The sequence below is a fragment of the Schistocerca cancellata genome, chromosome 2 (assembly GCF_023864275.1).
Source record: "Schistocerca cancellata isolate TAMUIC-IGC-003103 chromosome 2, iqSchCanc2.1, whole genome shotgun sequence".
NCBI classification, from domain to species: Eukaryota; Metazoa; Arthropoda; class Insecta; order Orthoptera; family Acrididae; genus Schistocerca; species Schistocerca cancellata.
In genome coordinates this window covers 384,188,822-384,207,335 of record NC_064627.1, presented here as the reverse complement: position 1 = coordinate 384,207,335, position 18,514 = coordinate 384,188,822, and the positions used below count along the sequence as shown (strand labels likewise).

Genomic DNA, 18,514 nt, shown 5'->3' with positions numbered 1-18,514 from the left:
AAAATTAAAAATGATTTGTCCACGACAAAGTCAATCTCCCTTATTTCTAATGTGTGGACAAGAGTAAATAACATTAGTTTCTATGCTCTGACTGGACATATCATAGACGAGAAAAGTGAACTAAAGTCAAACCCTTTACAACACCCACAATTCGAAGACAGACGCACTGCAGAAAACATCTCAAACTCGGTAAAGTTTATTATTGCCAAATACAATACAGATTTTAAAACCACCTCTACAATAACACACAATGCATCAAATATGAAATTAACTGTCATGTTTGTGCAAATTCCACATAGTCCATGCTTTGCACATTCTTTAAACCTCACTGTGCAACACACAGTTGAGAAATCTATACAGAAAACTGTTGATTGAGGTCAAAAGAATTACATTTTTTTAAGAAGAGACCCATTGCTTTCATCAAACTTGCTGAAATGCACGAAAATTTAATAAATGACCGATAAACTGAAACAAGATGTCCCAACCAGATGGAACTCTACTTCCGAAATGTTGCATATATTTACTTTAAATAAAGACCCATGATTTCTCACCTTGCTTTTTTAGGTGGAAAATCGATCACCTTAAAATATACAGAGTGGGACATAATGTAACAGGCTTTACAGATTTTTTGAAGTTTTTGCTGAGGAAACCAAAGAGGTGTCCTCAGAAAAAATAGTCTCGCTTTCAAAAATGAAAATCTTGCTAAGATTAATGGAATAGCAACTGAAATCTTTTGAAAACAAAAATAAAGAATGTCCTCAAGAAATAGACATAGGTTTATAATTTCCTTAAAGGGTTATCAGAGTGGTTTGGTGTTATTTCCAGAAACAAATTGACTGGTCAAGCAACATTACTGGAACACCCCTTCAAAAGGGAGACAAAAAATCTCAGGATTGCTATACAAAGGCTATTGCAGAAATGAAAGTGTTGGTTGTTCAACAAGAAAAAATAGTTTATTTCTCAACCAATTACCACCATAACACATGAGACTTCTCCAGCTTGGGAACAGTTTGATGAAACTATTGGTCAGCTTCACTCAAGTCATGACCCGGAAAGTATGGCAATTGTCGACTTGGACAAATATTTAGTGGAGGGGTATTGGCCTAGAAACAACAATCCCTTAATCTGGTGGGAAACAAGAAAATTGTTGTGGTGAATGCCGTACCAATTGGTTCCAAAAGTGTTAAGTATCACAGCAACGTCAGTGCCCAGTGAACGAATACTTTCAAAAGCAGGATAAATATGCACAAGAAAAGAAACAGACTCACATCCACTAAAATGGCTCAGATTTCATTCATAAATGACAATAATGATTAATTTTTCCTTTTTAGATATATATACACGGTAATACTGCCTGTAAATGACGACTGCAGAGGCACTTTAATTACAACTACGTTATAGTTCTTATACTGATCAAACAATGGAAAATCCAGGATGGGATGTAACAATATTATGAGAGGGAAAAATGTTATTCACCATATAACGGAGATGCTGAGTCGCAGGTAGGCACAACAACAAAATTTTCACACTTGAAGCTTTCGGCCAATGGTCTTTGTCAACAATAGACACACACATACACACACACACACACACGAATCTTCTTGTGCATGTGTGTGTGTGTGTGTGTGTGTGTGTGTGTGTGTGTCTATTGTTGACAAAAGCCATTGGCCGAAAGCTATAAGTGTGAAAATCCATTTGGTGTGTCTATCTGGGACTCAGCATCTCCGCTATATGGCGAGTTCTTATTTTGCATTTTTTTTTCAATAAAAGTATCAAAATGTGACAAGAATTAGTCTTCATTCTTAAAATTTTTTCACTTGATAAAGATTTGGGATTTTGTTGTAATTTTTATAATTCTTACAGTAAATAATAAAACTTTTTATATCTCAAAATTACTAGGGACATAACACAAAATTATGACTCCTATTTACATGTTCTTTCAAAATCAGATAAAAATACAGGTTTAGTGACATGGATTAAAAAGGCACTGTGCCTTCATTTAACTTATTTTGAGAGTGAGTAGTGAGTCATGAAAAAGAACTAGTTCATTCCAATGAGTGACCATTTCTGATCTGATTTCTGAAAAGAACATTTTTGCTCGTCACTACTGATGTGTGGTAACCAGGTATGCTCAAAAATCAAATGTGAGGTATAGAAACCTGTATTTCTTCAGAACTGAAATCTGTGTCCCTCATCTTCAACCTACCTAAGTTCAAAACAGAATGTGAAAAGTTAAGAGACACACAGTTGAGAAATTGAAACCTCTCTGCTCCATCCATTCCTACAACCATCTAATAGTCAGCTGCGACCAACAGAATTTTGCAAGGAGGAACAACAGACTGAGAAATTGTCCACAAACAAAGAACAGTGGACAGGACTTTTAACTATTGATGTTGTGCCATCAATAGCTACAGCAAGGACAGTAACACTAACACTGCCTTGGGAGAGAGAATTCAACAAAAGAAACGACCATACACATGTACGAATGTCATCAAAAACCCCATTTATGAAACTGTTCAATTATATTAGGCCTCCACCACGTAGTATCACAGGTCTTCTCGATGTCAAAAAATACATCCATTAAGTGATATAAATACACAGAACATGTACTCTCCTTCTCAGGTTTTCAAAGTGGGATTAAACTGCTTCCCTCCAGGAGTCAGGAAAGTGCCCTACACCCAAATTAAGTTAAGTAGTATGAGGAAGATTTCTTTCCTTAACCCTCTGAAGTGCCTTAACAGGCTTTAATTAACTCTACTGTGGCGAGATGATGTATCATGAGGCAGAGACAATGGAGCTCCCACACAGAAAAGGGGCAGTTGTACTCATTATCATTGGTGGAAGTGAAATCCTAACTGTCCCTCTCAATAAACACACTGCAGCGTCAGGAAACTGGACCTTAACTGGAAGTGGTGGTAATTCTGACAAAATATTCTGCCACTGTCTGGGCAGTGTCTCATAAGTTGGCCTGCAAACTTCCATTCATCATTATAGCAGCCACTGGGAACCTCCCAAATTTCCTGGGAATCCAACTGATGGTCTTACATAAAATTGCACTTTTAGTGGAATGGTATATTATCAGGAACTACGGCCACAAGCTCTTCTAGCAAAATTTTGCCGTTATTACCAGGAAGTTGTTGGGGTTCTCTGCAGCTGGACAGTACTTGAATCATTGCACCTCCATGTAGAAGGTGGATCCAGATCAGGCAGTAATCACGTGAGAGCAAATCATAAACCACTTTGCACTGAGCAGTGCGTGCAAGCGCTGTAGAGCACACAAAGATCAACAGCAGTAAACAACACCTCTGGAGTTCATGTCTCTATACCCTGATCAACAGACAAGTGATGACATTATCAAGTTCTCGGTTGCTCTTAACACTGGAGGAAGTGGATTCTGCAACCCAAAGCCCACTGTGCGCATTACAATATCCACATAGAAGAAAAGTTTTGGGGAGTTGCATAATGAGGTTAGTGAGAGCCTTTTCCACCACGCACATAATGTGTGGGCAGGCATAGGAAAAACACTGTCAATCTATGATGCACATGCACTGATATAGTGACTGCTTGTAGGCTGGTAGTGAAAGGAAGAGTCAAGGAGTCGTATGCATTGTTTATGAAAATAGTCCGTCCTCTCTACCTCTCTCTCTGCTATCACCATTTTTTTTTTTTTTTTTTTTTTTTTTTGTGAGGATGTTGTAGTCATATCACTCAGGATCATCAAATAATTTAAAATGTGTCTCCTGAAAACATATACAGATTGGTCTTCCCGTAGTTCCTCCACTTGTATCCTGAACCCATTCGTTTTCACTGCCATATGGAAGCCACCATCTTTGTGGGGAGTTTTTTCTGTCCATTTTGTTGCTCCGTTGTGTGGGATTTTCATAAGATAGATGATTGGGATTTTGGGGGGGGGGGGGGGGTTGTTGTTGATTGAGTGTCTTGGTAGTTCCATTAGGCAGACAACACACACAAACCATCGTCTTGAACCATAAGACAGTACCGAAGCCACATGGTCTGATGGTTTTGGACCTGATCTTTTAGATTTTTTTCTCCCCTCCACCCCAGTTAGGACTTTGAGGACAGTGGTAAAGCTAATTTTAACAGTAACATTTTTCTGTTTCTCTTTTCTGTATGCTGTTAGTGTTACATGCTTTTGGGTGGTAAACTGCAGGGGAATCAGTGACCTCTCCTGGAATAGAGACAAGAGTGGCTAAAAATCTATTAAAACAATAATAAGTTCGAAAACCAAGCTCTATCAATAAACACAGCACAATAAAAAAAGACTTTAAAATACTACTGACTTGTCTGCTATGAGCTGTATCATTCTTTCTTACAGCTACAATTGTTAAAATTGTAGGAAAATTTGTCAGTGTAGCCAGTGGAGCAGTTTTGTAGCTACATTTACAGCTGCAGGTTTTCTACTGTGTTCAGCTGTCAATATCTGGATGTCAACGCCTCTGTTACAGGCTGCTCCAATGGTGAGGAGTATGAGTTCATGAACATAGGTGGCTGTGTGGCCCTAAACACGTTCTTCGCCTCAGAGTATGAGACATGTTGCGTAGCCTTTATCTCCTAGATATTTTTTTTCTTTTCCTGGAATACAGAACATTCTTAGCTCCATACTGGCTGGTTTTGGGAGCAACTGACACACTTGTCTGGGGCAGTGCATTGGATGCCGGGTTTGTGGGTAGCCGAATTACATCATCAGCATGCAGCCTCATCTATGCATACTAAGTTGGAGTGAATTGAGCATTGAAACTGAAGACAATGCATAGGGACAGGTACATGGTACCTAGCTTGCTGCTACGTACTCAGTTTTGGTAAGTGGAAACTGAAAAGATGTCTTCAAGAGCTCACCATGAACTCTTGTTGTAATATTATTTACTCCGACAACGGAACAGCTACACTTACCCATTCCTTTTGCAGTTCTTTGGTAGATATACACATCAAAACAAGCTTTGCACCACTCCGATTCCCAGAACTCCTGAAGACAGATGTTGACTGTGGATATTGTACGATAGACAAAGTCCCTTTGACTGTTCAGAGATGTCACTAAACCCGCCCAAAGATGTACACAACCATGTATGAGGAGCGCCTATTAGACAGAGGGGGTCCGACAGCTGATCAGTTCCAGTCATTCCACGAGGAAGGAGGTACACGGTTAGTGTTGTCTGTAGTTCAACCATGCCTAGACAGTCAATACCACATTTCGATCATGTCCGAATTGTTACTTTGTGCCAGGAAGGGCTCTCAAAAAGGAAAGTGTCCACGTGTCTCGATGTGAACCAAAGCAATGTTGTTTGGACATGGAGGAGACACAGAGAGACAGGAACTGTCGATGACATGCCTCGCTCAGGCCTCCCGAGGGCTACTACTGCAGTGGATGACCGCTACCTGCGGATTATGGCTCAGAGGAACACTGCAGCAACGGCACTGGACCACATCAGCCAATCCTCAGTCCACCTCTTCAGATAAAATGCTTCTAAATGCACACTTAACTCCAGTATTGTAACAGCAAAGTGCAGCACTATGCCGTCATGTTAGAACCACACTACCAGACAGACTGCCAGAGGAACATCGTCTAAATTCAACAGAAGGACGTTTACATGGAACGTTAAGCACATTTCTCAGTTAAAACGAGGAGTAAACAGGATGGGACCCAACAGACACCTGTAATACCTGCCCAAACGTTAACACCAAACTTATGCTGACATGAAGTAATAGAGGTGGTATGCATATTTTCATTATTCCAAGTGTGGCTGTTTCAATAGTTGAGTGACCCTTCTTTGGTGAAATACATCTCTTTTTCCACAACACCGTTCTTTCGAAATATGGAATCTGTAGATGGTATGGAAATAAGTTCTTGTCACATAGGAAATCCAATACCACATTATGAGAAGCCTGAAGTGACAAACAAATGGATTCATTTTACCATGTTTAGTTTTCATGGCATAATTTAAGAACATCGAAAATGTTTCCTTCAAACTCAAAGTTCCGCACATAAAATTTTCGTCCAGCATCAACTTTGTAAACAGCAGAACTTCCAGTCTCCCTCAATCTTCTATCTATCACTATAAAAGTATCTGCACATGAAATAATGTGGTTAGGAAATCTTTCGCTGTACATTATGTGGGCCTCCTGTGCATCTTAATCCACAGTACCATATGCTAAATGCATCAAGACATATCCATCGAAGGAATACCGATGACACACCATGTCACCACTATGTTCACTGCTGTGAGATGTGTGTTGTCAAGCCTACTTCCTTTGTTCACCTATCACACCTCATTCCAAGTAAATTAGCAGGTAATGAACACTTCTGATGAAAATTCTGCTACACCAGCAGATGGCATTAAAATCAATTGTTCTAACTGTGTAGATTGAAGTGCACAAAACAGCTGAGCTGTTGGCCCAGGTTCAGTCCTCGCTGCCATCCAATGTCCAGGTTTTGTGCCTCTCTTTCTCAGTTTAAGGAAACCAAATGAAGAAAAAGTTTAGCAACACTGTCTCTGGCAGGCTGCTTTAACTTGCACAAGCAATGACCCAAATTTTAACTTCAATGCTAATTAAACTGGAAACAGTGCAATGTATCGAATGTTTTGCTTAACAGTTATTTCTCAGCACAACCTATCCCATAAGATCCTTACAAGCTTTCCAGACTGCTTCTGACCATCCTGCAGAATACGACTGCCTTCTATCAAATCATAATAATTTAAAACAAATTACACTAACATAAGAAAGTCACAACACTAGATAGGATTTATATCTCTGTTATAAACTGAATACAGTGCAATTATTCCACAGGACTTAAGGCTGCTTCTTATTAAAAACATAAAATACTTTTACTATCACATGGTACATTCTTACTGAAAGCAACTTTTTATGGAAAAAAGCACTAGGTTAACAATATTTTTTAAAACTTATTTGTTAGGTATTATGAATATAAATATTTTCTACGTTATTATCAACAATGTCGCCACCATCGCCTTCAAAATTAATGATTGAATTATTCATCACATCACCAATCTCACACCAGTATTCTCAAGTTTCTGGATTCTATCAAGGCAGTATCCACTCCAATCATTTTGAGTTGCAGTTCACCATATGAAACAAGGATCCTCTCAGAGCACAAAAAAGGTGAGAATGCACCTCTTTAAAAGACAATGACACAAAAGTAGGGAGACAGTAGCTTCAGTTCTCATTCTACACCGATATTCTGCAAATCACCATGAGGTTCATTGCATCCTTTACATCCTTTATCATTTATTAGGGTTTCTTTCCGTTCCATTCACATATAGTGTGCAGGAAGAATGTTCGTCTGAATGCCTCTGTGCACGCAGTAATTATTCTAATCTTGTCCTCATGATCCCTATGTGAACAACACAGCAGTTTGTAGTATGTTCCTAGAGTCATCATTTAAAGCTGGTTCTTGAAACTTTGTTAATAGAGTTTCTCAACATAGTTCATGTCTGTCTTCGAGACCCTGTTCCTTCAGTGTGCCTCCAACACACTCCCATGGATTAAACAAATCTGTGGCCATTCTTGCTGCCCTTCTCTCTACAGTTCAATATCTCCTGTCAGTTCTATTTGATACAGGTCCCACACACTTGAGCAATATTCTAAGATGGGTCAGACGAGTGCTATGTAAGCTATCTCCTTTGTAGTCTGATTGCACTTCCCCAGTATTCTACCAATAAAGTGAAGTCTATCACCTGAGTTACCCACAACTGAGCCTATGTGATCATTCCATTTCATTCCCCTACAAAGTGTTACACCCAGGTATTAGTGCGAGTTGGCCGATTCCAACAGTGGCTCATTGATATTATAGTATAGGATACTACGTTTTTTCATTTTGCAAAGTGTGTAGGTTTACGTTTCTGAACATTTAAAGCAAGTCGACAATCTTCGCACCACTTCGAAATTGTATCAAGACCTGACTAAATATTTAGGCAGCTTCTTTCACATAGTGTTTCATTATAGATGACTGCGTCATCTACAAAAAGCCTGATGTTACTATTAATATTGCCTGCAAGATCATTAACATACAACAAAAACAGCAAGGGTGTCAACACACCTCCCTGGGGTACAGCTGATGTTACTTCTACATGTGACGATTAAACTCCATCCGAGACATGCTGCGTTCTCCCTGCCAAAATGTCCTCAATCTACTCACAAATTTCACTTGATACCCTATATGATCATACTTTTGGCAATAAGTGTAAGTGTGGTACTGTGTCAAATGCTTTTTGGAAATCAAGAAATACTGCATCGACCTGATTGCCTTGATGCATAGGTTTCAGTATGTAATGTGAGAAAAGTGCGAGTTAGGTTTCATATGAGCTATGTTTTCAGAATTTGTGCTGGTTGGCACTGAGTATGTCAATCTGTTCAAGATACCTGATTATGTTTGAGCTCAAAATATGTGCTAAGAGTGGACAACAAATCTATGTCAGGGATACTGGATGGTAGTTTTGTGGATCACTTCCACTACCCTTCTAGCAGACAGATATGACCTGTGCTTTTCTCCAAGAACTAAGGACGGTTTTTGTTCGAGGGTTCTACAATAGATTCTAGTTAGAAGAGGGGCTAACTCAGCCACAAATTTGGCACAGACTGAGATAGTGATTCCATCAGGTCCTGGAGCTTTGTTCAATTTTAATGATTTCAGCTCTTTCTCTACACCACTGACACTAATACTTATTTCATTCATCTTTTCAGTGGTACGAAGATTAAATTGGGGAAATTCTCCTGGTTTTTCTTTTGTAAGGGCACATCGAAAACGGAGTTAAGCATTTCAGATTTTGCTTTCCTACCCTCAGTTTCACTTCCTGTCTCATTCGCTAGGTACTGGACACTAACTTTGGTGCCACTAACAGCCTTTACACAAAACCAGAATGTTTTTGGGTTCGGTGAAAGATCATTTGACAATAGTCTGCTGTGGTAGTCATTGAAGGCATCACACATTGCTCTCATGACAGTCAAATGCATTTCATTCAACATTTCCTGTCTATAGACCTATGCTTTATTTGGCACCTATTATGCACTATTCTCTGTTTCCTTGGAAGTTTCTTTACGGTGACTGTATAATATCAAGATCCCTCCCATTATAAACTGTTCTACTGGGTATATACCTATCCAGTGCATAGTCAACTATTCTTTTAAACTTGAGCCATAGCTCCTCTACATGCTCCTGTCCTGTGCTGAAAGTTTCAAGTTCCTCAATGAGATATAACACTACTGATTTTTTATTTAGTTTGCTGACATAATGTATCTTTCTGCTTGTTTTAGTTGTTCTTTGTACTTTGGTTATCATTGTTGCCACAACCGCATCATGGTCACTGATACCAGTTTTGATGTGGAAGTCCTCAAAGAGGTCAGGTCGATTTGTTGCCATTAGACAAAATATATTTCCATTGTGAGTGGGGTTCCTAGCTATCTGCTATACATAGTTTTCAGAGAAGGCTTTTAATAACATTTCACAGAATGCCTTATTGTGCCCACTGTTAATAAAGCTACAAGTTTCCCAATTAAATGTTGGATGATTTAAGTCTCCACTGATAACTCAGGGTGTATACGTGGACAAGGGAAAAAAATTCCCGGATTTCCCGGTTAAAAATACACTTTCTCCCGGGTGACAGTATATTTTCCCTTATCAATCCTTTGAATGGTTATGGTTTTATACACGGGCGTACAATTTCCTGGCACTTTAGAAAACGAAACTCAGAGAAAAAGACACTTTTTGGAAATATCTTTGATGTGCAGCAACATGTACGCTGCGTATTTTCGTATTACGAAAGCATACATTGGAATTCCACCAAACACAGCATGTTACTTTCCAAATAATTGAAATCGAGATTTCGATGCACTTTTGTAAGCCATTTGTAGCTCATGTCACGTGATCTCCCCAGCCGATGACAGTGGATATTCAGAGCATAGGACACGTGATGTAGTCAGCCAACAGCAACATCACTGTTAAGTAGCACGAACTCACAAACAGGGAAAGTTAATAGTTTAAATTAATATACATAGTGTTGCTAAAAGAAAAGAAAAGCTTTCACATATAATATTGGTCTCAAGCTGCAAGAGAAGTTAAGCTTTCGCATATACTGTTGATCTTTTTTGTGTGTGTTACACTTTAAGATATATCACACAAATGTGCCAGTAAAATTTTTAATAATGACATAAACGTCTGATCTTCTGGATTTGAAATTCTTCTAAATGGCTCATCTTCAGGATTCGAAATTCTTCTAAATGGCTCGTCATCAAAGAGTTGATTTTTAAATGAGAGTCAAATGCTCTGTGATTTAATAAATTCATGGTACATTCTTGCACATACCTCAACTTACGTAAAAGGATATTTACTTTGAAAGTAACGCTTTTCAAACCACCATTCACAATATTTTCCCGTGAACTGTTACAAATAGGTTTGTTTCAGCAGTTGCCAAGAGTGCAGATAACAGGCGACACTGCGCATGGGTAGCTACCATGACATAGGAAGCCCCTATGTACGTATGTGTAAAACATTGAAAGATAATAAGTTATGTCATAAAAGAAAGAAGAGCATCGGAATTTCGTGAACCGTATTAAAATGTGCACATTTAAAGTGCATACTTAAAGGGCACATTCGTATGTCCAGATTCCCAATGAAGTAGACCTCAACCTGATATTAAGCTTTTCAGTGTGGTTTTCTGGATGTAAATTTTCTTGGTGCACCAGTACTGTATTATATCATGTTTGGTTCTTTATTATGGTATAATGCCATACGTGCTAGAAAATGAAAATTTGCACTTGAAATGCAGCGAACAGTTGAAACTAGCCAGTACTGTGGAATTAAACATTTCGTTTTAAATACATTGACTGCCTCTGTGGAAAAGGTTAACAAAAGTCAAATTTCTTTAGCAAACAGACAAAAATAACTTCATTGTTCCACAAGGCGATTAATGCTTGACCGTCAGAAAGGTGGAAATAAAATAAAATCTGAAACTAATGACATATTTCAGCCTTCCGTAATTATGTGATGTGTTTTAATTCACTTGATAGCTCCCGGCCACAGATATCCGTTTTTTTTTTTTTTTTTTTTTTTTTTTTTTTTTTTTTTTTTTTTTTTTTTTTTTTTTTTTTTTGACGTGAGAGTAAACGAAGGGGAAACAGCATAATCACTAAATGTAAACACGGGTCACATGGAGACTACCTACTATAACTCAGACTGCTCTGCGCATCAGTCCCGAATTTACGATGTTTGCGAACTGGGTCAAAAAAAGAAAAGAATTTTCAAAATATGTTCATCTTGTAGCGCACATCTTTTTGAAAAGTCTGAAACATAAAACATATGTATTCAAGGAAATGTAAGAAATATTATTTGGTCTTAAGTATGCGTAAGTGCAGTGCCACGCCTCTTCATAAAGCATTTTTCTACCGCACGTCCAAACTATATTCAGGAGAGTGGAAACTGAAATGTCCTGTGGTGCCTCTCCTGCTCCTAGTCGGCCGGTTTGACAGCCTGCCCCTCTTTAAAAAAATCTCACAATTAATAACGAATGGGATTATTTGTAATTGACAGCACAAGAACTCTTCAGAAAATCTGAACTCTTTATTGCCTATAGTTAATAGTGACATAAAATTAAATATAGCATATATAAAACCAATACTGATAAGAGATAAGCAAGAAATTACACATTTCTTCAAACCTTAGCTACTAGTATTTTTTCTCTCTGATCTTGCTACACCTTTACATGGCGTGCTTTCCTTTCTGCGAAAGAATCTATTACCTCATCAAAGTTCGTCAAACGTCTTCCTGCACGAAAAATCGAAATGTCGTTATCTAATACTGAGAAAGCTGTTAATACAAATAATACTCTAGACTGGTGTGGTTTCTCGATCTGATTACATCTATTTTGTCACTGTCTGCTAGATAAAACAAAACGGACCTTTCTAATATGGCAGCAGTTTTGTAACACACCAAATAAACGAGGCTGTTTTGGCACAAATGGCCATTTTTATAACACGACAGAATATAATCCAATAAGTACCAATATCAAATGCCTTTTAGGCATACTACAAGCAGAAAGCTTTATGTTAGGAAATAGTTTCACATTTCATTCATACGCACCAGCTTCTCAAGCACAAGATCGAAAAGTAGTATTACGAAATTTTTATATAAATTTGGGATCATCTTGTTCTTCCATAATTTGTGTGATGTCCCCGTTTCTTCTCCTTCCTCGTTCTAACAAACAATTTTGTCATCCCCAATTCTGTAGCTACTGCTGCCACTGTCAAAATTTGTTCGCCAATTAACTTCACTAACCCTGCCAGAATCACAGGTTTAGTTGTCCCACGATTATTTTCCAGTTAGGCGTTATTACGTGTTCTAACAACACGTTTTCCGCTTTACTTCCAGAATAGAACTACGCGGCTGCTAGCCGGGGACTGTACTACTGGTCCTTACTAGTGTAGCAATTTGGCCAAAAATTTTCTGTCAAAATTTCGTTTTCTTGGATACACCTAGAAGATAATACGTAATCTTCTCACCTGTTATTCCTGTCAGTTGTTTACTTCCATTCTGACGGTCTGAATCTATGGATTTTGCTAGTAATTATAACAATGCTGATCATTCGCAAACCCAATCAACCACGTAATCAGACAGCAATTGGCATTCATCTGTTCGGCTTTACTCCCTCAGCTCATATAGCCCCGTCCCCTTTTGTCTGCAGAAAGTTTATTTCTAGATGCGACAAGAATTCTTCTGACAGATACATCACGTACACTGTGCTTGCATTCAAAAGTCAACTTATGATTCAATCAGAAATCAACTCAAAATGTGTTCAAAAATGTTCAAAAACCAACAGGGAAGCATTTCAAAGTCATATAAATAATCGATAGGCAAATGTGCGCTGGATGCTAGGTGCTTTGTGAAACAAGTTTTTTTTCCTCAAGAATATGAATTTGGCACCCCCTTTTCCCGGCAGCATCTAGCTGCTTGCTGCGACTGCTTGCACAGCCAACAGCCACATTCCTGTTGCCAGAAGCGGGAGAATCTACTGCTCAAACGTAATTCAACTGCGCTTGCGCATGAGCCAGTGTGTAACTGCTAAAACAAGTCGACTGTAAACAGTTGCGACTTCAAGCTCACTGGAGGCAATTTGTTGTTATGAAGCAGTGCATAGTCTTCCTAAAGCCTTTGACACATTTTTAATTGGCAGACACTAGCATGAGCACTGTGTGTAGTTGTATATGGCGCATTTCCTTTGGAATTTTCGTTTTTTCTCTGGTTTATGTTTTATTGTTGAAGTATTATTCTGCAGTAGCGGAATAAAGTAATATGCTTTGTTAGAGTATCGGTTCTTACCAGTCAAAATTACAAAAATTTAACTGAGAACTAAAACAATGAAAAATTCCCGGAATTCTAAAAATATCCCAGGTTTTTCCCGGTTTTCTCCTGGATGAAAAAATTCCCGGGTTTTTCCTGGATCTCCCAGTTGTCCCGGGTCGTATACACCCTGTAACTACAATATGATTGGGGAACTTAGATACAAATGGACTGAGGTTCTCTCTTAAGTTTTTGATTACATAAGGAGATGAGCTTGGTGTCTGACAGAAGGATCCAATAACCATTTTATGCCCTCCCCCTATACTGAGCCTTGTCCAAATAATATCACATACAGTTTAGATTTCTGTATCAGTGGATTTAAATTTCTTATCAACTGCAACAATTACACCACCCCCATTTCCATTTTGCCTATCCTTTAGATGTACACTTAAATTTTACCCAAAAATCTCATTGCTACCAATTTCAGTTTTCAACGAGTTTTCTGTACCTAATATTATGTGAGCTTTTCATGTGCTCTCCAAGCCCTGGCACTTTGTTGCAAATGCTTCAGCAGTTTACCATTATGATTTTAATACTATCACCTATGGGAGGCATTTCTTTCAAACTTACACTGATACTTCTGGGTTTCCTACAGTTATTGTTATCTGGGTTGGATGGAGTCACCTAACTAAAAAACTCTTGTGTGCACCTGACACACAGTCAACTACCTAACAGCAGCCTGTGATGTGTAGTGCATGCCTGACCCATTTAGGGGGCCCTACAGCTATCAACGTGGCACAAGTCCAGGAAAATGCAGCCTAGCTTGCCACAGAACCTTCCAAGCCTCTGGTTCAGTCCTTCACTTGTCTCAGAACCAAAAGGCCACGATCAGGTCTGGGGCAATACCATAAATTGTTGAAACTCTATGTGTAAGGCTGGTCTTCTCAATCTTCTCTGCCAGTTACTGGAATGATGCAAGTATGGCGTTGGGGCCCGAGATGACAGGCATAATTTGTTCCAATGTTTGCCATAATCTGCAGCTGGTTGCACCCTGTTCCCTCAATGGCTGCTGGAGTAGCCTCTTCAACATGCTGAATGAGGCCTCCAGGCATTCACATTGAGTGCACCTGGTGTTCCTATCTGCAATTTCCTTAAGGGTTACCATAATTTGCCATATGTTTGAACTGCTGACGATTAAATACACATCTACCATTCTGTGTATGCCTCCTCTTGATACCGGAGAAACAAGTTCCTCCAAAACTGGTGACATGAGTCCCACTTGCTCAGTTTCAGTTATAGTGATAGATAGCACCTCAAACTTGTTAGTTAGAGGGGGATCAGTAGAACACCCCGAGTCCTTTCTGGTCCTTGCCCACTTCCTACAGGACACTTAGATCTATCGTTGGCATGCCACCCGCAGTCAAGTGGATGAGTAATGTCAGATTCTGTACTTTCTGCAGAGGAGACAGGATCTACGGGAGAGGATAGTACTTGAGGTACTGCTGGTAACAGTATCAAAGGTCCAAGACTCTCAGGAGCTCTTCCTACACACCAATTCACAGCAGCTGTCAATCATTTTGACAGTAGTCGAGGCAACGAATGTCAAACAATTCAGCCCATGTTTGAGAATGGCATTCACAGTGGGGCTGCATTTTGGCTAGTGCAAAGTATTACATGGCAGTGAACAAACAACTTTAAATTAACCCCACTGATTATCTTTTATTGTGTCACGTTAAAAAGTTGCTAATTTCCTGTAAGAATTGAAGCAAACACACAAAACGAGATTTCTATTAAGGTAACTCAAAAACCTGTGGCAAAAATTATTAGTTTCCTAAAATGTTTTGAAGTTAATTATAGTTGTTAGCATTTGTCTTTTAACAAAGAATAGTCTAAATCCTTTTACCTAGTCTCTGTGGAGAAGCATTCATGCTCACCATGTCCTCCTCACTGCCACTGTCTATATATGTATGTCTACCACTCTCTCTCCTTTTGTCTTTCTTTCCCCCTGCCACTGTCTCCAACACATCTAGAAAGTTCAAAAATTCTGAGGGTCCAACAAATTTCTTCCCTTGTACCACATGTTTAAAACTCCTGTCAAAACTGCGACCTCCCCTATACCTATGTGTTAAAGTATACCAGTCCGGGAGGGTCCAGACTCTCCTAGTCAATATATGGTCTCAACTATCTGTACATTTTACTGTCCCTCCTTTCTTTCTCCCACAGCTTCTTTCACCATCCATTTCTCTTTCACTTTTACTGCCAGTGCCACTCACTGGCTACCACAGTCTCCTCTTTTTTTGGCTCCCAGTGCTATTGTCTTCATCCCTCTTTCTCTTTAAGTGCCACTTTCTCTCTTCCACTATCACTGCCTCCTTTCTCTTTCTATCCCAGTGCCACTGTCTCCTCTCTCTTCCAATGTCACTACCTCTCCGCTACTCTCTTTCAGCACATAGAAGTGCAAATATATGTTCGCATGCCAAAATATTTGGTGAAGGAGGTGGAATGAGAATTCAGGCAGCTGGTTCCCTTCTTGTTACTGTTGCAGCAATGTGCATTGTTTATACAAAACAAATCCTGAGAGGTCAATAAAGACTGGACAGTTTATTTATATATATACATATTTATATGCAGTCCCCAACAATCAGTCTTTCCTTCTCAATTCGTCTGGTAAGTCTCGATTGACCCAGGGTTCTGGGTGTCTTTTTGTATCCCTTTCCCTAAACCGTTCAAGTCCTTTTCCTTCATCTCTCTTCCTTTCCCTTCAACTCTTTGGCCAGAATAAGCCACTGGCTCTGTAAGCTTGTAAAAGTTAAACCTTGTGTGTGTGTGTGTGTGTGTGTGTGTGTGTGTGTGTGTGTGTGTGTTGTTCTGCTGCTGCTGCTGCTTGGTGAGTAGATTTTTCATCTATCCATTTACATTTAATTTATATAATCTGATGCATTTACACACTTTGATGCATATGAGGATGTGTTGAAAAGTAATGCCTTGGAAAATTTTTAACAGATGAAGATTGGATGGAGCCAATTTGGGACTGTACTGAGGGACTGTAGTGATGATTACTGATGACAGTGAACCAAAAGAATCTGATTACTGCCGTTACTGTAGATGTCACATCATCCATGTGCAGTCTGGCATTGTCATGCTGAAGGAGAAGGCACTCCATATGTGGATGAACTTTCTGAATTCGAAACTCAATTACAGCTGTTTCTCATGCACCAAAATAGTTACATTACACATTTTATTTAAAAAGCTCTAAGAGTTTTCACATGAAAAATTTGAAAGCATTACTTTTCTGCACATGTAAGTAAATTATGTGTAGAAAGGATGAAAAATAAATATTACGCTATTCTTATGGGTGAAAAGCAAAAATGATGATGATCTGATTGACATTCTACATTACCTGAACTCCGTGGAAGGAATCTATGTAACCAGGTTTCCGACAACCATCAGACTCCAGGTAGCCCAAAACTTCATCAAAATTTCTTGCTTCCATGACCAGATCACTAACGCACAACATGAAGAGATTCTTGCCATCTGCATTCTTCATATTTCTGTATAAAATTCATCAGATTAAAATCTAAGGAATGACAAAGTTGGCTCAAGTATGTGAGGACTTCATGTATACAGTTATGTCCCATGTAGTGTTTACCTCAAAAAGTAGTAGTACTGGAGAGCCTCCAACGGATTTGTAGCTTCAAACTTTCGGACATAAAGCATTATTAGTCGCGCTAAATTTAACCTTCTTGCAGGTGGATCATCATCCGGTTCTACTGACACTATAAAAACAATTTTTTCAGTATGCAAGACAAGTTCAAGAACCAAATTCACAAGTTCCTTAAACTAAACCAGGAACTCTTAAGAGGTCTAATCACAAAACTACCAACGACACATTAAGTCTAATTAATTTAAACCTTCACATCACTGATTAGAGGCCTTTAAACTGCAGTCCTCAAGACATTTTTAAAAAATTTTGACGGTGATTTGTATATTTTATTCAATTTTTTTGTAAATTTATTATATTACTACAGATCTAAGCCAAATAATGAGCTTCAACAACGTTATTTCAAATTCTTAATCTTCTACACAATTCAATGCATAGTAAGCTGGATGTGCAACTCCCACCCCCACCCCCATGCCCCAAAGAAAACACTCATCATCACTGGCCACTGCAATTTAGTTAGTAAAAATTCTGATGGTGTGAAACTGCATCTTCCGAATGTCATCATTATTAATCCTGCCTGTTGTTGTCACTAAGCTCTAATTCTGTTCTAAGTGGTTGTTAAATTTTTGTGAGGCAAACTAAATACTGAAGCACATGCTTCATTTGTCAGCTAATTGCTATGCCTATTGAAATAATAATTGTCAAGCAACATTCTATGGCATTCCTTAGGGCTCTGTAATAAACATGCCTCCATCTCACACGTCCCAACATAAAAATACAAAAACTTTTTTTGTCATGGTACTGCACTTGTAAACCAACTGGTTGGTGCAATGCAAACACTATGAGTTTACTGTTTTATTCATGCAGCAATCATATTTATATTGTAGTACTTTGGAAGATATAAAACTTTGAAATGAACTAATCATTTGTAGTAGCCCCGCACGTATTGAAGATGGTGTCAGATTGCCATGTTCTGTATGTCAGACACAAGCTCATCTTGAACATAGTGCATTTAGAAATATGAGATAAAATCTGTGCTAATATGGTTTTGGTTATCACTGACATGACAGATAGTTAAGTGCAACGGGCTATGGGAAACCTAGCCATTTCCAACAAAACCTAGCAATTTCAAACAATAATAAAAAAGAATGAACCCAATAGGCAGAAAATTAATGATCCTGTTGTCTATGAACCACCCCTTACAAAACTTGGAAGAACAAGAAATGCTTAATGTGTGTTATTCTTCCGACGTTTAAAATACATCGAAAAAAGTTGGATAAATCTTCAATGAAATATCACACATGTTGTGCCTTCCGCGTAATATCCAGGCTGTTCTGGGAGTTATAAGATTATAAGGGGAGGAGGGGGAGGGAGGAGGCAGGGGGGGGGGAGGAGGAGGGAGAGGGGGGGGAGGAGAGAGGGAGAGAGGGAGAGGGGGGGGAGGAGAGAGGGAGAGAGAGGGGGGGGGGAGATACTTCTTGGTTATGTGCACATACACTGCTCAATATATTTGCTTTATGATAATTAGTAAGCTCTTCACTATTAAA

The 18,514-nt window shown here is 38.9% G+C and overlaps 1 protein-coding gene across 5 annotated transcripts in view; it reads right to left on the bottom strand.

Annotated features, from left to right (window-relative positions):
* Positions 1-18,514, bottom strand: part of LOC126161792 (nuclear pore complex protein Nup93-like) — a 176,602-nt gene that overhangs the window by 60,976 nt on the left and 97,112 nt on the right. For all 5 annotated transcript variants that reach the window (XM_049917866.1, XM_049917865.1, XM_049917867.1 and 2 more), the window contains 2 exons: positions 16,956-17,082; positions 16,707-16,857 (listed from right to left, as the gene is read on the bottom strand). In XM_049917866.1, the coding sequence (XP_049773823.1) occupies positions 16,707-16,857; positions 16,956-17,082 (278 nt within the window). The remainder of the gene's footprint in view (positions 1-16,706; positions 16,858-16,955; positions 17,083-18,514) is intronic.